Raw genomic sequence first — 20,855 nt, forward strand, 5'->3', positions numbered from 1 at the left:
GAAGGTAAAAATTCCAAACACTTAGACTGTCTCTTTGGATTTAAAAATTGCCAAGCCCCTCAAAAGTTGTAAAGATGAATGAAATAAAAATAGAGGCAGTCTTAAGCATTTGCAAGAAAAGCTGAGGTCACCTACCCTTTATCCTCTCCACCCTTTCATACTAATTTCTTCTTTCCTGAGCCACCTCCTAACAACAATTCTAAGTAAATCTCTACTCTGAAGCCCTCACTTGCCCATTTCCCCACCTAATGAGGCAGCCAGTTCAGTTTACAGTAGAAGCAGCGTGGGCTTCAGAACCAGGCAGAGATGACTCCATGTGACCCTGAACAAGCTCATTTATTCACCTAAGGCTAACTCCCCACCTGTACCTCCCTCTGCAGGTGAGGATAGAAATTAGGTAATATAAATAAACACCTGACATAGTACCTGGGAATCAATAACTGGTAGCCATAATCATAATCATGTTATTATTAGAGTTATGATAATAATAGTATTCAATGTTCCAAGTGGCTTACTACACAATTATAAAAGATTCTGGTTTTTTACTAAATAACATGCAGAAATGTTATTTATATTCTATGAGGATTTTTTTTTGGCCCCACTATCAACTCCTTTTGGTGATATATTAAAACCCCATTTCTATTCTCAAATTTAACCACTTGCTAAATGGCAGTGCCCTCATTCTTGAAGATCTTTTAGAAACTGCCATTCCTGCTGGCAGCTGCCACCTTCCTCCTGCAGATGCTTCTGCCCAGCGTAGGTTTCAGGGCCCCATCTTCCTTTCGCCCTGCACCCCACACATTCACACGGGTTCACTGCCCCTGGTCCAGCATGCGGTATTAGCCATCGCGGGTTCAGTTATCCCTGGATTATGGCAGAAATCCCTCAGGCAGGGCGGGACTCTATCATCACCATAGTCCTACAGTTAGCAAAGGACTTGCTACGTGGCAAGTGCTCCATGACTTTCTCAGAAGGAAAGTCGTCTGGCTCTCCCCAGTCTGGGTATTTTTACGCACTGCAGGAGCTCTCTTTCTACGGAGGATTCTATGTTTCCTTGACCCCAGAACACCAAGAGTACAGCTACATTTATTTTAGAACACTAAATTTTAAACTATGATTCCAGGTTACCCTCAGCTTCTCTAAGTCTAATCAAGAATAGTGCCAGCTCTCCACATTCTACGGCACTTGTAAGTCCTCAACACAAAGATTTCTCTTATTACTAAAATCTTGTTGCTCCTGTCTATACTATTGTCTCTACTTTTCACATGGGTCCTTTCCTCTGTTTTCAAAGCTTAAGTCTATGATTCAAAAAACTTCAAACAGAAACTCCCAGCAGCTTCCAGGATCTCCCAGCTCCATCTCCTCACCCAGCAGGACAGAGCTTTCTCCAAACATTATTCTGACCAGCATCCTTGCTCTCCTCAAAAGCCTGCCCCACCTTCAATGTTCACTCGGGTCGTCGTGAAGATTTCACTGGTGACATTCAGGCCCCCCAGCTCCACGCGCGGGCTGGCGGCAGGTCTCAGGCCGCTCCACCAAGGCTTTTAGTCAGTTCACTAGACTACATCACTCCTCCCACCACACACAGGGAGACTGCTCCAGCCCCGGGTACAAGGAAAACCAAAGCACTTTCTGACGCTGTAAGTTGTGATCACCAAGGATTATCATCCCCCAAACCAATTACTGCAAGGAGCGTGGACGTGCAGAGGGCGTAGGGTCACACCGGCCCATTACCTGCACTGTTCCCACACACTCCTGCAGGGTGGCTCTGTGTCACATGCACGCTGACCTGTCAAGTGTTATGCTCCAAGCAGCTCACTGTGCAGTTACAAAAGCTACTGTTTATTATTGACTAGCTGAAGCTAATTCAATCACACGTTGATTAGCATCAGTACATCCCTGCTCAGCAACAAGTAGTGAAGGGGAAAAACAGGCCTGTGATTTATCCAATCTTGGAAAGAAATCTCCATCATTCCTCTTTCACAGGCGTTATATACTCTGCACCTTTGCAACTTGATGTCTGACAAGACTGGCCTAGCAGAAAGCATGAAGGCACAGGAGCCATGGGAGTCAAAAGCAGCGTCTTTCACTAAGACGCTCCAGCTTTCTACAAGTATACATATGGAATGCAGTTTTCCTTGGCCATGCCATGTACATAACCTTCTAAAGATGTACACAAATCACCCTATAGACCTACTCTTACCAAAGCTACGAAGCTCTGTCACTGGTACCCCACTTAACAGGGCTAAGCTATCAAGGCACTGCGGATACAGAATGTTCCTTGGTTGCCATTCAAATACGCAGTCACTCTCAGAATCAGTAAATGCTCTCTTGCTCCTAAAGGGAAACTTTTATTTGCAATTTAAGTGTATGTTCATATAGCCTAGATAATCTCAGAGGACATGGAAATGAAAAGCTATTGACTCTTGCATAAGAAAGCCTACCTTATCAGGTATCTTCCACCCGCCTGGGGGAGGTGTAGGGTGGGGGGGGGGGCAACAAAAAAATTACAGTTCAATTGACTTCTAAAAATAATTTCATTTTTCTACCCTTATATCACCTTTGTAATATAAGACCCATGTGTGCCTGGGTTGTATAATAAAAACCATCTTAGCACTAAAATGTGAAATTTTAAAGATCAGTGATTTTTGAAAGTACTTGGAAACAAAGTAGTCAGCAATATTTTTAAAAATATTTCCTTACTCAAATATAAATGAAGAAATCAAACAACAGTGAAAACAATTTTTGAAACTGGCAACATTTCAAACTAGTTTGGAGTACCCAACTTCCAAGGAAACTTCTAAAACTCAACTTAAGAAAAAACGTTTTGGTTTTAATCCTGAAATTACCCACCGTTCTCCCAGGGCACAGAAATAAATGAGAGCTATAAGTAAAGCTTCATTTTTAATGTAAATATAAAGTACCTGGTGATATCTTCAGTCAATTGAGAAGGATCAGGAGGATAAAACTTCACATTAAAGGTGAACAGCCAGGGAAGATCTGTAATTATTAAATATCATGGTTACTTATCCAACCAACAGAATGCCCATTTAATTTGATAAAACTTAAAGGTAAATGTTCAAACAGTAAGGACTAGTCCCACTGGAAACCAGTTTAGAGAATTTCATTTTTTAATTTAAAAGAAAATATCATTTACCAAACAAAAATCAAATGAAAAACAAAATAAAAATCAATTACATAAATAACCCATCACTAAAGAATAATAGGTTCACTTTTTCATAAACATTTTCTGCTACTTCACAAACCTTTTATATGGTGATTATGCAAAAATTTTAATATAACTTCCATGTAATAGTTCTGAGGTAAGATTTGTTTTAACCACTGAATCTCTCGATCGTATATTCTCAACTCTTTTTTAACAAAAAGAAAAGCATTTTAGGATTTCTACATTGTTGGGGGAAGGAGGGCTAATGAGCAAGTAATCCTAGCGCCATCCAGGAAATGATTAGTGGGCTATTCGAAGGACGCGTTCAAAGACACTCCAAAGAAGGTAAAGACTGGTAAAACGTCACAGGATTTAGGACAATAAAATTACTTCCCAGGTTTTATAAAGGGGTGTAAGCATATTCATACATAACATACAGTTTGCTCTACTGTGCCACAAACAACGAACGTATCAAACAACCATGTCATAAATGACTTATTAAAAGTTAAAATATTGCTACTTACACATTAACACTTAACTCAAGTTTGAGATATCATGCTTTGGATGGCGTTAAAAACGAACAAACAAAAAAACACACAACTCTGGGAAGAGGGCAGGTATTATTTTTCTAAAGGGACCAAGTAATTCCACTGGCCTGGATTTAGAGCAGCTCTGAAAGTTCATAGTGTTTCTAATATACACAAAAAAGTGTGTGTGTGTTACTTCACTCTATGCATATTTGAAAGCCTCACAATCGCTTTAATTTACAGACTTGAAGAAAATTGTACTGAATTCCATTCTCCTGTTCAACGTGTCATTTTGCCCTTTTCCCACCATCAGCACATTAACTTTTCTCTCACTCAAGAGTCAGCAAAATACTTTCTGAATGGCTACTGGGAACACATAAGCACTTTTGCTGGATTTTGGCTCAATACATCACTATTCTAATAAAGTCAATCCTGCTGAATTTAAGGAACAGATTTCAGTTCTGTGTCACACATTTAAAATATCATAATGTGATACAGGACTTTCCTGAAGATGGGGAGACACGAGGTTTCTTGGCCTGCAGCGCCACACTGGGTGTGACTACACACTTCTTCAAGGTAACTGCTAACGCATCATTATGCAAACTCATCACAGGATTATCGTTTCCTAGTGGATCCTTATTTTTTGGTTTTTAGGTATTAACATGAACACATGCTTGCCTGGATATGACTACTAACAGAACACATATTTTAGCAGCAATAACACAGCACTTTGAATTATATTATCATAATTTTTGCCTAGCTATATATAAATAGTCCATCTGGCTATGGATTGTTTATATATTAATCACATGCAAGCCTTAGATATAGTCTTATTGGTGGACATTTGAGAAAAAGATTTTAAGGGAAATTTTAAATAGGAACCAATAGGTTGTCGGTTTTCCAAAGTAACTGAAAAAAGGTTAATATTTACCTTTGCTAATTGCCTATTAACTGAAAAGAAACAATAAAATCATAGGAGAGGCTGGGCTGACACAGAACAAGCAGTTCTCTTGTCCATTTCAACAGACGCAGGCGGAAAGAGGTAAAGACAACAGCTGAAGCTCCATTTCCTCAGCCGGCTTTCACGACGAGGACAGGATCCCACTTAGAGAACCACCTCCAATAGTTTTGAAAAAGTCAAATCCTACTTGTTACTGTTATTTCTCTTGCCAAACCACAAGGGCAAAAGTCCTGAAATAACTCTAAAAACTTCACAAATAATCAAAGCAGAAGGCTGTGATTCATAATCAGCAAAAGTCTTGCCTTCCAGAAATGAGGAAATCTCGGCTCTGACATGAGCAGCACACAGAACTAATCAAACAAAAGCCAAACAAAACCACAGGAAACAACTCAATGGAACATCCATCATGTTGCACGGGTTATCCTGTTCTCTCTCTGGAGTGGGTCATTTGGCTGGTCTGGTTTCAGAAAAGTGAAAGAACACACATCTGTGCCTTTTTGGATGCACGCACTTTGCAGAGCATGAAATGACTGCAGAAGCGACAAAGGAAAGTTCCAAAGCTTTCAGGTACAGTTTCCTCTGCAGTGTAAGCATAACGTACCTGTGTCCAATCACTCCTTTTCTTTTCTTTCCCCTTTGCCATCATGACGCAAACAAACAGATGAAACACCAAGGCAGGAAATGCAGGAGGGAAGAGGAGGGGGATGGAATGCTGGAAAGCCAGGGATAACAGTCAAAAGACAGGGTGACCAACCACCCCAGTCTGCCCGGGATGTCCTGTTTTAGCACTAGAAGTCCCACATCCTGAGAAACCCCTCAGTCCTGGGCAAATCAGGAAGGTCACTTTAATCAAAGACATAAAAAAAGGACAAGAAAGATGAGTCTAGAAGGAAAGGACACGGGAAAGATAAGGCATATGCTCCGAATAAAAAAGGAGCGTAGTAGGAAAGAAATGATAGGAAGACTACCAAAAAGATTATAATTCAAGAGAGAAAAAGAAATGAAGAAAACCATTGTGGAAAACCTATAGTGAGAGACAGAAGGCAGATGGAAAGGAAGAGAGGGAGAGTATAGGATCTGTTCCAGCGTCCTGACATTAGGAGGAACAAGGAAGCAGGGAAATGAAGCCCACTGTGCCAAGGGCGGCCTGCAGGCTGGCTCAGGGAATGCTTCCTCCCTGGATGGCTCTGGGGCCCACGGTCCAGAAGGGTTGGTTAGGATTCTGTTCTCCTGTCCTAAAAGTTCCTGCTGTTTGTGGCTCCCTAGCTTTTCTGCTTCAGTCATTCACAGACCCTAAAGGAAATTAAGTGTCCAGATCCCCTATCAGAGATTTTTCTGGGGTGACAATGTTTCTTGGCACAGATATCACAAAGCCAGCCACAGACAAGGCAGTGTGCAGAGAGAGAACCTACGGAGGAAACTGAAGCTGGTCAGAGCAGGACACGGAGTCCCTTTGGGAGTCTACAGTGAAACCAGATGGGGGACAGGGCCAAGCAGGACTAACTACAACCCCAGGGCTAACGAGCACATCAGGTGGGCTTGGGCTGTGGAACAAACGAGTGCAGAAGTATTCAAACTGCGGAGGACTGGAAAGAGGGCTCTGCGTGCTTTTTCTCTCCAGTCCTCACCCCAGCATGTCTACACACAGCGTACCCACGTGCCTCGGGGCCAGAGGCAGGCTTAGGAATTAAGCCAATTCTACACTCCCAAAGTGAAGGAGACAGGGCAACAGGAACAGGTCTACTTAGACTGAAATTTACATAAAAAGTGAAAGCTACAGAAAAGCAGCTTCTTATTCTTTTCCCCTGATAGAAAGGTCAGAGATTCCTTCACAGTGGTCGACACTGTGAGGGAATATTTAGGACTATGAATCTAGAACTCTTGACAAGCAGAGGAGTCCCTAAGCCATGTACAAAATAAAGTCATGATTCTACGAAAATACTGTGAGAATCCTGAACTTCCTATATGATAGAAATGCAGGGGCTGGCTCCGTGGCCAAGTGGTTAAGTTCACATGCTCCGCTTCAGCAGCCTAGGATTTTGCCAGTTTGGATCCTAGGCACGGACATGGCACTGCTCATCAGGCCACGCTGAGGCAGTGTCCCACATGCCACACCTAGAAAGGACCCATGACTAAAAGATACAACTATGTACTGGGGGGCTTTGGGGAGAAAAAAAAGGAAAAAATTAAATCTTTAAAGAATTGCAGGGGCCGGCCCCATGGCCGAGTGGTTAAGTTCGCACGCTCCGCTATGGCGGCCCAGGGTTTCTCTGGTTCGGATCCTGGGCCCGGACATGGCACCGCTCATCAGGCCATGTTGAGGCGGTGTCCCACGTACTACAACTAGAAGGACCCACAACTAAAATATACAACTATATGCTGGGGGTATTTGGGGAGAAAAAGCAGAAAGAAATAAAAAGAAGAAGATTGGCAACAGTTGTTAGCTCAGGTGCCAATCTTTATAAAAAAAAAAAAAAAGGCAGAGTAGAGCTGATCATTCTATCACATTATTCTAGCCTATATTCCTATGAATTTTATTAAAGATAGAAATAGACACAAAGATGAACTTAATAACTTCAAAATATGATTATTTAAATACTCACTTCGCAGTTGTCTCTTTATTTCTTTTGCGGGATCTAGCCAGTTCTGTAGGGGAAGGAAAAAAAAGGTTAATTAACCCATGAGAAATATTCCAGGATCCAAAATGGAAGAATGTACAGTTCACATACCTATTTAAGTGTAAACATATTTTAATAAAGTCCTATATTCGAAGTAGCTTTTACCTATTAGCATTACACTGAGCTAAGTATTGACATGTTTCTGAATGTACGTGTGTTAAAATAAAGTATAAAAATATTAGAACACTTTTCAGGGGTTCTCTTGGGCCTCTTTTCTTGGATCTGAAATCAAACATGTATCCAAATGGTACACAATCTATCTACAGAGAGTCTTTATTCTATAGAATTGCCAGCAAACAGCGCCTGTGGACATGGAAATGAAAGCTCAGTCAAGGAGAAGCACTGGGTCTTACTCATGAAGGATAAAATGTACACTGGAAACTATTGGTTAAAAGCATGGACACCCAATCAAACACAATTATCTCCACTTCTAAAGTCGACTCCTCCTCCTTAATCTTTCTTTTCCCTATAACGCTGTGGAGAAGTCCTGCCAGCCTGGAGTCGGTTACTTCCTTCCTGGTCTTCGTGTAACATCCTTTAGAAACTTCACTCCAAGTTGGAACGCACAGTCATCAGGAGCTCCTTTTCACTTTCCCTTTATTTCTACCCTTTGAGAAAGTTAACGTAAAAAGATTCTAGGAAACCACTATCATACCTTAAAGCAAAAAAGACCAAATTTCAACGACTAGGTTCAACCCACCTAAGAACATTAAATATTTGTCTTTCAAAGCTACAAGCAAAAGAACCAGCCAAAAAGAATGTGTGTGTGTATATATATATATATTTATCTATTTTTATACTTCTTCCACAGTATCTTCAAATCATTATTAAAGTTCACCTTACTTTATCTCTACTAACAGAAGAACAAATACAGTTTTTGAGATACAATAAACTGATTCAAATAATTGGCTTTACAATAACTAAGTTTCATTTATTCTAAAAGCATCCCAAAATAAATGTATTATAACATCTGTGGTTAAACAGAATTTTATTCAGATATGTAAAGCTAACAATTAAAATGCTTATTGCTATGTAGAAAATAAGAACCTACTGGGAATTGGGACCACAGTACCTGAGCTTACACTCTTCAACAGTAATAACAACAGGACACCTGGAAAGCCAAGCACAGGGACCCCTGCAGGTTTACTACACTGTTCACGGCTTGCACTCAGGGCATAAGGATCCACGCTGTGCCTGGCTCTCTTCTAACACCGGTTAAACTCCAACCTCTCCACACAGAGCTGGCAGAGCTTAGACTAGTTTCCTGTTACTGGTGTCCTAGCTGCATGCCCCGTTGATGTGAGGGCCAGTGGGACCTTCTAAGGGTACCTCCAGTGCCACGTCAGGGAGCAGCTCAAATTCTCCCCTTAGAAAGAGCCTGGCATTCAGCTCCCACGCCCTGCAGCTGCTGTCCCACACAACAGCTGGCCCACAAATGGCCGGCTATGATGAGTGCACAAGAATGAGAAAAACACATCATTCAGTCTCTAGCCCAGACAGGGGAGGGGTTTGGGGAGAGGCGAAGGAGGGTCAAATGTGTGTGGCATTTCATCCAAGGAAGTAACAACCACAGCAAAAAAGACTGAATAGGAGACAACTGGTGCCAAACTGAAAAGGAAAAGAAAAAAACCCTCAGAACATTAACACAGAGAAAGAAGAGAGTGGAGGAGAAACTACTGGTCTTAAAGGCTGAGACAGACACTTCCAATCTCCAGTTTATTATGTGACAGTTGGTATAGAGGCCTGCTCCAGAAGAGCAAAAGAGCTCTCTGTTCTAGAAGGAAGATGCTAGAAGCAACATCATCTTCTGTGACCCCAAGGAGTAACCCTGTGTCCCAGCCGTTCAGCACCTTCATTCTCACCTGAAGCACCAACTCCTTGTACAAACTACCCAACAGCTTCTGCACAGCATGGAGAGAGTCAACAGAGCTCCAGAGACCCAGGGGTATGAGTTTCCGTGCACCTGCCAGCCAAATTCAGACCTGGTGTCATCCTCGGACCACTTTTCACAACATTGCCAGACAGACTATCAAGAGGCTTCTCTTCTTTCTTTCAGACCCATCCAAAGACCATGAGGGCAGAGTTCGCCTGACGTGAGCCAACAGCAGCAGCAGCGACTCCTTCCCTTGGCCTGGTTTTCTCTTTACTAGCCACACTCACATCCACACCACCAAGGAGTGAAGATGTCTTCCCCTTCCAGCACAACTTGGCAAGGGCCAGGAGAGACCACATGGCTCCATAGTACTTGGCAGTTTCAGGCAACCAATAAGTACTAAATTACTATCTGCTGACTGATATCTGTCCATTGCTTGCCTCTTGCCTCCCCATGCTGTGGTCATCTTAACACACCACAAGTTTTATTATTTTTATAATAATATTTATAATAATAAATAATAACATTTATTTTTATTTGAATAATTAGCTCCTATGAGTACTTAAGACTGTAAGATAGAATTTTACTGCCTAGGGTCATAATTCATAGTTAAAAAACAAAAAAATGACTTAATACGACTTTTAAAAGAACAGGAAGTCTATTATCTGCATTATCAATTACAAACAAATAGTAGACATGAAACCCTTTACTAATAAAAATAGACTTCTTGATTTTGACACGAGGAGTGCTGGATGAATCAGGAAGCAGACACAAAAAGATGGAAAAAGACATCAGAGAATCACATAAATGCACTGGGTGTGTGCGTGTGCACACACACCATGACCGATGATGGTGCATCATTTCCATTTTTCAAAGATTTGGCTGCCACATATAGAATTGGAATCGGAAATACATGGAGTCCAGTTCTGGCTTTCCACCAACTCTGTAATCTTGGGCTCGTCCCCTGGCTTCCGTCAGCCTCGATTCTTTCAACCGTAAGATAAGGATCACAATATCTACCTCATAGGTAGTTCTTTTCAACCATTCATTCATTCAAAAGCTTCTTGAACAGTAAGTACATATGCAAAGAGCTTCACCCAGTGCCTTTAATAGAGGAGTTTTTCGCACTGATAAAATTAAACTGGCTGACCACCTTCTGGTATATATCCCTCTTCACATAATTTTCTATTTCCAAAGGTGATGTGTTACATATGCTAAAGAAGTTAACATTTAAATGAGTATTTCTATCCATAAAGAGTTAATAAATCAGACTCTGCGTTCACAAAATATAGCCACTATATTCATGGGCCAGATGAAATAAAAATCAGACCCTTTTTCCTTAGAGAAAACTGTCTGATAACGTCAGCCCTTTCTGCACAGCTGCCCTACTGCAGTGAAGGCTCCTTCTGGAAATGAAGACAAGGCATAGAACGGCACAATCCCTTCTCATGAAGATAATTAGCGGTATACTAGCCCAAGTGCTTCTAGGTACATGTCAAAGAATTATCCAGCTAAGCTTTTCTAAAATTTGCCTGATGAGAAAGATCCATCTGACAAATTTGTTAAAAAGACAGATTTACTCATTGCCCATCTCAAGCATTCCTTACGGAAGGAGCCGGAGAATCTCTATTTTTAGTGACAGCTCCAGGCGTTTCATGATCAGGCATGTCTGTGGTATAAGGTGTAACTCGATTGAATATAGAATTTTATTAAGGGATAGTTTACATATGACAAACAGTTTAATATTTGACTTCTTAGTTCTAGTTTCTGAGGGGAAATGGTCTGGCCATCAGGCAAACACTAATCAATTTTCATAAAGTTAGCTGTGGATATCAACCACATTTCTAACAAACTGTTCTTTCAATATGGCTTGAAACAAAGTGACATTATAATCCCTGGGCCAGATGCCAAACTCTATTAACATCAAAAATTCAAGACAATATTTTTCCCTTTAAAGAGAGTCCAAAACCCTTACTGATGGTTCCATTTATATATAAATACAACAAGTAATATGGACTTGGAATTCCACATATAAAAGAGTAACACATTGCTTGATTCCACATATTTTTAATATTTTCCATAGTAAAGTTTACAGAAGAGTTCAACAGATATTAAAAAGTTCTCATACTAATAATGATAGATTTTCATAATCAGAGTGAACGGAAAGGCTTCCAACTCCAGGTCTCAAGCATGAGAGACACAGTACTACACTAAAATCAAAAGAAATTTTAGATTTTCTCTCCATGGAAAAGTTTCATACAAATAACCATGGCTTTTCCTTTCACTTTATAATATGTTGAAATGATAAGTGACTGGAACTGCTATACATACAGATAATATTTGGCATGAAAAAGAAAGCAGCCTAAATTTCTGTATTCTATTATGGAAACTGCATGGGTTTCAAACAAAATAGGACCAATTAAGCTGAGTTGATACAACAGTAATAATTTTCTGTGGAAAATTAGGACAACACGCAAATCCGTATTGGAAAAATAAGAGTTCTTTTGCCTAGATGTCTTGAGGACTAGACTTGTCTACATAAGCAAGAAGGAATAAAAAATGATAGAATACAAAAGTTTTGAAAGCAAACCAGATTTATGAATAAGATACTACCAATTACATCTGAACACTCAATTTCTGAAAAGTAATTATTTCAGAAGGATACTCCACTGTTTATTCTCCCAATATTCTATAGTTAAGCCTAGATAAAGTATGTGCCTAATTTTGTGGGCATTTTCATCTCGCATTTCATAAGAGAAACTACAAAGTAAAATAAGGAATTATGAGTTCCTTATTGAGCATTAGCATTTTTTTTCAATGAGAATCCTATGGAGAATCCCTCCAAACTTAACCTTATCTTAATATTCTCTGCCTTAATGCCCTTAGCCTCTCCTTAACTTCAGCCACCCTTTTCCATGGCTGAACTCTCGGTCTTGTCATGACACCGGGTTCTCCACCCCATTAGACTTCATCATCCCATTCTCAGATGCAATCACTTCCGCTCCTTCTAAGTTTTCTACCCATTTCTTCCCACTGTACCTGCTCTTCAACTTCTTTGGACTTTCACCCCTTGGCTCCAGCCACCTTCTCCCAGCCTATCAGCCCATTTCAGCTTCAGTTATGTCCCTCCTGCAGTCCTGTGAATAATCAGCTTGATCACCATCTCATCAGCATCTCCAGATTCTCAATCTTTTGTCCTGTTACCATAGCCACCAGTGCCAACTGGGAACCCTTTCAGCACTCCACTGCTCCACTATCACACCTAGGTTGCAGATGGCACTTAGAGAAAAACACACACCAATATATTCTGCTGCCATCACAATTTTATGGTCTCCAATCTCAGTTGGACTGTTAACAGCAGGCCACACACTTGTCCTGAGTAGTCTGCCTCTCTGGGTCCCCACTGCTACCCTAGTGACTCTGAGCAGAGGATTTTACCCTCTATTTCCCAGAGATTCTAGACTGCAATTTGCTTACCTCAGATCTATTTACAACTGCATCACTCCTTATCTTACTTCTTGCAGACTCGGGATGAGATCACCCTCTTAATTCAACGCTGATCCTCTTTTGACTACAGAACCTCCCATCATCATCACTTTCCTCTCTCTCCAACTTCACCCTTTTCTGGGCTTTCCTGAGCCAAAGTGGAAGTACTTTCCATCCAAGCAAATCTGTCAACCCCAAAACCCTCAGTAAACTCTGCACTGTCATATACAATAGCCATCAGTCACAAGAGGCTACTTAAATTTAAATTTGTACAAGTAAATAAAATTTAACTTCACCTCCTCAGTCACACCAGCCATATTTCAAGTGATCAACAGCCATACGTAGCTAGTGGCTGCCATACTAGGCAAAACAGGTCTAGAACATCTCACCACCGTGGAAAGTTCTACTGGACAACCCCAGTCTATATCCTCTCATATCACTTTCCCATCTGCCCTTCTCTTCATAGCCAGGCTTCTTTAAATAATAGCTTATACCCACTCTCAAATTCTTTACTGTTAACTTCCTCAGCCCTCACCTACCTCCTGGGTCCCCCAAACACCATCTAGCCAATATCCTACAAGCATTTCCAACTTAGCGAAATGAAAATCAGATTCCATCTCTGCTCCCTAACCACACACTCCTGCTGCTTCTCCCAGTCCCTGTGTAAAAGTCTCCAACAAGCTCCCCAATTACCCAAGCCTGGAACTCGGGACCTTTCCTCAACCTCTCCCTCACCCTCACACCTCAGAGTCAATCGGTCACAAAGCCCTGCAGACATTACCGACTCAGCGTCTCCACTTCTTTACTCCTAATGTCACTGCTCTAGTTCCCATCACCTATGGACTAGACGATGGCCTTCCTGGGTCTCCGTCCCCTGTAATCTCTCCCCACACCACGAACAGGTTACTCTTCTAAAATACAAATCTGACTATGTCTCTTCCTATTTAAAACCCTTCACACATCAGGATAAAAATCTAGATTCCTTAGCACAAGATACAAGGCTTTCCAAAGCATGATCTTTGCATAGCTTTCCCATAATCTCCATCAGCACTCCCCACAAATCACCTCAAATTAACCCATGATAGAAGGTAAAACACTGTGCTTGCTGAGAAGACACAGCCAGGTCATCCCTTAAGTTTACTGATGCCACTGCAGAAACAGCAACTGGAAAACTCACCCTGGGAACAACACCCGGAACATCCTTCGACACCCCCCATATAAAGTCTTGTAGGATGACTTTCAGAATTTGATAAGATGAAAAATTGCTCTAAGGCAAGACGATATTCTTCTGCTTTTCCAGTTATAGCTGGAAAATAGCACAAAATGTAAAAATAGTATAGTATATTTGGAAAATATATAACTATCAAATGGAAAACAGTATAGTATAGCTGTAAAATAGTATACCCATTTTTATCTTGACTGACAGAAAGTTTAGAATAATTGCATTTTCTCTTTTTTTCCTTCCTAGTTTGCCTGGTTTTGAATGTTATCTTCAACATTTATTGCCTAGGTGACCTTGGGTGAATTATTTAACTTCTCTATGCCTCACCTTTCCACACCTACCGAGTGCGGTTGATAATACCAACCTTCCAGTGTCGTTCTAAGAACTCTGAGACAGTATGTGTACAGGGCCGAGAGCAGCGCCTGCTGCCCTGCGAAAGTCCCAGAACGATTAGCTCTTGATTGTCACGTCTGTCTTATTTGGGATATTTTTATGATAAAAGCCATCTTGGATTCCTTTAAAAAGAAGTTAAGCTATAAATAAGCATGCCTGACTACAAGCCTCAATATAATACGACATTCCTGTCAGGAAATAAAACCACTCACTGCGACCTGTATTGTTCAGACAGACTCCACCTGCAGCGTCTGTTCCACGCTGGCTGCCATTCTTCAAGGCACAGCCAAAATCAAATTTACTGATTCACTTGTTCTTTCAAAAGTTGTCATCTGACCTAAAATTCAACATGTCTCAAAATACACTTGTGATATACTCTGCCATCTCCCAACTGGGTCCCCTCCCTTCCCACTGTATGGCACCTCCATCCACCTGGAAGCCCAGGTGTTTGTCACCTCTCACACCCCATCAAACATCAGACTGATTCTACCTCCTTCCTAAATCTCTCTGCAATCGTTTGCTTGTCTGCTTTCACTACAACCCAAATGAGGCCACTTTTGTGCTTTGGGTGAGCAGTTCTGCACAAGTTCCCTCCCACCCGAGGCCCCCTATCAGCCAAAGTGACCTTTTCAAAGGTAAAACTGGTCGTCTCACATCACTGCTTCAGCCCTTCAATGATGTACCATCTTTCTTAGGTGAAAGGAAATCTCCCAGCCTTAACATATAGCCTAGATGGCCCTACATGATCTGACCCCTCGCAACGCCCGGTCCCTTTCCCCAGCAGAATTTCATTCTTCCCCCTAACTGCACCAGACTTCTCTCAGTTTTCAAGCAGGCAGCTATCCTGCCTCAGGGCCCTAGGCAGGTGCTTCCCATGTCCCTTCACCCAGCCAAAGCCCACTCGCACTGCAGGGTCTCTGCTTTAGCCTCTTTCACCCCTAAGAAGTCCTCCCTGTCAGTACCCTGAATCTTTCCTGGAGAGCAGCAATCAAACTTAGTGACCGTGTGATTCGGATTTTTACTCTGTCTCCTCAACTAGAATGTAAGTGGGGACCATCCATGAAGGCAGGGTCTACTTCTTAATTGTTTATTGGTAAATTCACAGCAGTACACTGATATGCACACACATGTATTATGTTTTTTTAAATTGTGGTAAAAAATACATAAAATTTACCATCTTAACCATTTTTTAGTGTACAGTTTAGCAGCGCTAACTATATTCACACTGTTGTGCAAGAGATCCTAGAGCTTTTTCATCTCGCAAAACTGAAACTCTACACCCACTGAACAACAGCTCCCCCATTCCCCCTCCCCCCCAGTCCCTGGTAACCACTATTCTACCTTCTGTTCCCATGAGTTTGACTATGGATACCTCATATAAGTGGAATCGTACAGTACTTGTCTTTTTGTGACTAATACAAGACAATGTCCTCAAGGTTCATCCATGTTATATAGAATGTGATCGGATTTCCTTCTTTTTTGAGGCTCAATAATATTCCATTCACATTTTATATATAACACATTTTGTTTATCCAATTCACCCATCAATGGATTTTGGGTTGCTTCCACCTCTTGGCTATTATGAGTAATGCTGCCATGAACATGGTGTGTAAATATCTCCTTGAGGTCCTGCTTTCAATTCTTTTGGATATACACCCAGAAATGAGATGGCTGGATCATATGCTAATTTTATTTATAATTTTTTGAGTAACCTCTAAACTGTTTTCCACAATAGCTGCACCATATTACATTCCCACCACCAGTGCACAAGGGTTCCAATTTCTTCACACCCTCGCCAACACCTGTCATCTTCTGGTTTTCTGATAGTGGCCATCCTAATGGGTATGAGATGGGACACAGGTAGTATCCAATAAATATTTGTTATGTCTAGATATACTGAGGCTACATAGATAAAAAGCTATAGTCTCTATCCTCAAGAAGTTGCTAGCATAAAGGGGACAAAGACTGACACACAAAGGTTTGTGCTATACATGTCTACATGGCAGATGGAAGGAACAGGCAACTCTCCCAGAGCTGGGGGCAGGAGGCATGGTGGTGGAAAGCCATCAAGGAAAATCTCAGAGTAGGATACTTAAGTTGGATCTTAAGGAAAAACAGGCATTCAGATACAAAAAAATGGGAAGGACATTCTAAATGTAAGGAATAGTATGTTCAGGCAGATAGAGTATGGACGGGCAAGCCTCCTTTCAGCAGAGAAATTTGGTGTGGACTGAATATGGACTCTATGTGAGAGGTTACTGAGAAATGAAGCTAAAGAACAGACTGAAGTCACATGACCAACAGCCTTATGAACCAGACTAAGAGGGATAGACTGTATCCATTAAATGGTTTTAAGCCAGAGAGTGCCAAGGTCGGATATGCATTCCTGAGAGCTCAATCAAGCAGCAGTGTGCAGAATGACCATGGGGCCCCGGACTGGAGGCTAATAAAGCAGTCAAAGCAAGAGATGGCAGGGGCCTAAAGCAAAGCAAGAACCGTGGACAAAGAGAACCAGGAGAGGGCTGTCAGCAGGTAGAAAAGGCACAAGGGAAGAGGTCTAAGAAGGGGAAAGAATTTATGCCCACTCTTCAGGGAACAGATGAAGTTTGAGGGGAAGATGACCTGTTTGCTTTTAGACAATTAAGTGTAGTGCCCAGTAGGCAGTTAAGTATATGAGTCTGAGATTCAGGGGAAAGATATAGATTAGACATATATACTGAGAGTCATCAAAACAAAAAATAGTGAATCTTACTATCTAAATACCAGCCTTTCTTATATAAATCTAGTGTTCGGAAAAAATAGATGCCTTAATGTAGCATATCCCGTTTCTCCTAACAGAGCACGTTATTCTACATATCTCACAACATACTGGATGGTTTTCCTTTTTTACAAAGATTAGATACTCCTCTGAGTCTACCAACATGTCATCTCAGAAAAAGTGAATAATGATAGCCAAATTCCTGTCGCTTTCTCTTTTGCAGCTTTGAGGGCCAACGGTAAGGGCACGTGGTTGGAAACATCATCAAGACCACCTTATAATTTAAAGTCTAAAAATAGCGCCTCGTTTATTTAGTCAAACGTCTAATATGTTATTACTCTGCAAAAAGTATTCTAAACACAGTTCTAATAAGAACACGCACATACTATTCAGCAGGCAGGCATGCAATTTAATTGTCTTTAGTTTGAATGTGGAATTTAACCACAAATTAGGTATCAAGGATTTAAAACTAAACAAGTTGAGAAAACTTAATTTATACATAATTATCACCCTTAGTACTCTGTATTTCATTACCAGGACTTATAAATACAAACAACGATGGCATGAGGGAAAACGAAATTTGCAGCCTATATTCATCCACTGACTATGTTCTATTGACTGTGACGTGAATGTTAGATATTGGAAAAGTAACTCCTTTCCTGGGACCAGGTGCTCTGGGCCTCCTCAGAGAGAATGACCACAGTTAGTCTGTCCACAGCAACAATCTAAGGGACCTACAAGGGCTTCACTGTAGGGTGCAACCCTGGACCAAACCTTAATTCCTCACTCCTAAACTCAGTATCTTCTCCACTAGGGTTAAGTCCCAAGACTCAGAGAGTGAAGCAGAAAAGTCCTATCTTAACAATGAGGAAAGTGCTGGAGACTGAATGCTTGTGGCCCTCCCCAAAATTCATATGTTGAAACCTAATCCTCAATATGACAGTATTTGGAGGTGGGGCCTTTGGGAGGTGACTAGGTCATGAAGGTGGGGCTCTCGCTAATGGAATTAGTGCCCTTATAAAAGAGGCTCAGAGAGTTCCCTGTCTTCCACCATGTGAAGACACAGCAAGAGGGCACTCCATGAACCAGGAAGCGGGTTCTGCTGCCACCTTGATCTTGCACTTCCCAGCCTCCTGAACTATCAGAAATATATGTCTGTTGTATAAGGGTCAGTCTACGGTGCTTTGTTAGAAAAGCCTGAACTGACTAAAACGGAAGGCTACAGGTTAAGTCTTAATTGCCAGAAGTGGTTAATATTTCTCTCTTTAATGTACCTATGAAACTGAGAAGACCTGAAGTTCCCAGGAGTTAGCCTTAAGCATTAGAGACTGGGATGCTCCTGCTTAGTGTCCTAAGAAATTCCCGGAGCAGAAACAATCAACACACTCCTGATGTCAGGCAGGTGTCCACAGGGTCCTGGCTGGTCAAATCTACCACCTGAGTCGGGCTAGGCCCACCCCCTTTTTGCCCCCAACCACAGGGCACGGAACACCTTCACCCCACACAGCCACCACAGTCTGCTCAGCAAGGCAAACGCTCTCTCCCGAAGCTCCAGACAAGCACACGTGGGTCCTCCTGACATCCCTTCCAACCGCCCCCTTCCCTGCCTTCTGGGCACGCTTGAACTCCTAGCATGCAGGTGAACTCAAGAGCTAAAAATTCAACACAAAGATTTTAAAATCTGTTCAGTCTCTAGTAATTAAGGCAGGATAAGACATTCCAGTCTGTCCGCTTGTAAGTGGAAAAGCATACACAGACACAATGGCAAAAAGTGACAGAGATTCATATAAGTTTTCAATATTTACCAAATTTCTACAATGAACATAAAATACATCATAATAAAAACATAAGTTATTTTAAAACTAAATTTTACACTGGTTAAGAAAACAAAATAATATCTTCCTAAGAAGACATAAATAAACTTGGAATCACTTCACTTACTCTCTGCTCAGGGTTTTCCTGGAACAGAAGCCCGAAGTAGTCCTTCTCCAGGAGATTGAGATGTTCGCACACTTTGTCAAATAACACCTGGCCCTTCGCGCGTTTCTGAGGGAAAAGAGAGAATATCTTCAGTTGTCAGGCACTCAAGATTCCGGGAGTACTGTAAATAAAGGGCATCATATCAGATAACGTTATTTAGCATAAACAAATATAAAATATTTGTTTTCCAATCTTCTTTCATAATAAAGTGATGAATACCTTTCTCACTTTAGACTCCCCCGCCAACACACAGACACACGAAGCACAGATTCTAAAATGAAAGCATCATCAGACAGATGCTCTTCATTTTACTGCTTCTCCATGTCCATATAAAAAGAACTAAAAAAGCAAAACGCCAGGAGTTCATTTATTTATTTATTTATTTTTTTAAAGTGTAAATGTACTTAATGCCATGGAACGGTAAACTTTTTTTTTTTTTTTTAAGATTTTATTTTTTCCTTTTTCTCTCCAAAGCCCCCCCCCAGTACATAGTTGTATCTTCTTCGTTGTGGGTTCTTCTAGTTGTGGCATGTGGGACGCTGTCTCAGCGTGGTTTGATGAGCAGTGCCATGTCCGCGCCCAGGATTTGAACCAACGAAACACTGGGCCGCCTGCAGCAGAGCGCACGAACTTAACCACTCGGCCACGGGGCCAGCCCCCTGGAGTTCATTTATTTTTAAAACAGCACAAAAGTACATCCAAACTGCCTCCTCCATTCCTCAAGGTGGCTCCCGTCACTCCACAGGCATCCTCCCCCGGGGGAATCGGTCAGCCCTGTTCCTCAAGGTACCCTGACACCCTTTATCCCCTCGGCGCTCAGGTTTGATTTTTATTCCGTGATATTTGTAGAATAGAAGTTTTTTTTCAATACAAGTTATGCCTTTTCTCGAGAATGATATGGCATTCATTCTTTAGAACAAATTTTAAAAATACAAGGTAATGGAACTGGGATAATAAATCAGCTGCCTCCAAGGATTTAACATATTTTTTGCCTCAAACAGTTTGTTGTGTTTTGTTTTTAATTTCAGAAGCTGCTATCAACAGAGATGTAAAAGCCTTTGACAGCCACAAGAGAAAAGCCCGTTCTCTGATCAATGGCAAACATAAAGTGGCACCTCATTTCCAATTAAGATGCACATCCCTGGGAACGCCCCCCTGAGAGAGAGGTCAGGTCACACACACGCCTCCTGTCCCCACACTGATGTAAGCAACCACTAGACCGCAGAGGGAAAAGTGAACAAGCCACCAGACATTCTTATTCTTAAGAGGGATGCCCTCACACCACCAAAATGTGTACTTGTTAGTTCATCCAGGGTGTGCAAGTTAATGTTTCCCACACATATATCTTTAAAAACGCAATCAGATATAAAAAACATTTCAATTCCAAGTAAGTACAACTCAGACAAGGAGTTTCAAAAGATAAGTCTTCATGGAAACAATGCCAGTGCTTGTTTCTCTTACTCTTCCTTCCTCCTTCTTGAGGCTGCAGAGGTAAGAAATCCATGCCGGAAAGACTCGCGAAGGAGAATATGAAACTTTTACTATCAAATCCTTTATAGCAACGTTTCTAAATACATACGTCCATATCACATCAAATACTAGAGGGAGGAAGCCACACAAAATACAGTATTTCAACAGAACAAGCGATGTACTGTCCAAATCCCTAAAGATTGAGAAAATTAAATTACAAAGGACATTTAAGACAGATATGTGCTCATCTGTCCCCATACTTAAAGTACGCACACATATAGCACACTGAATAAGAGTATTGGGCTCTGGGTTCCAAATATCAAAGTCCTAAATACAGTTTC

The 20,855-nt window shown here is 41.4% G+C and overlaps 1 protein-coding gene across 42 annotated transcripts in view; it reads right to left on the reverse strand.

Moving 5' to 3' along the window:
- The window catches only part of EPB41L2 (erythrocyte membrane protein band 4.1 like 2), a 221,763-nt gene that overhangs the window by 58,737 nt on the left and 142,171 nt on the right, over positions 1-20,855 (reverse strand). For all 42 annotated transcript variants that reach the window (XM_044754986.2, XM_070496525.1, XM_070496523.1 and 39 more), the window contains 3 exons: positions 19,006-19,110; positions 7,258-7,300; positions 2,925-3,000 (listed from right to left, as the gene is read on the reverse strand). In XM_044754986.2, the coding sequence (XP_044610921.2) occupies positions 2,925-3,000; positions 7,258-7,300; positions 19,006-19,110 (224 nt within the window). The remainder of the gene's footprint in view (positions 1-2,924; positions 3,001-7,257; positions 7,301-19,005; positions 19,111-20,855) is intronic.

Source organism: Equus asinus, chromosome 24 (assembly GCF_041296235.1).
Source record: "Equus asinus isolate D_3611 breed Donkey chromosome 24, EquAss-T2T_v2, whole genome shotgun sequence".
Classification (NCBI taxonomy): Eukaryota; Metazoa; Chordata; class Mammalia; order Perissodactyla; family Equidae; genus Equus; species Equus asinus.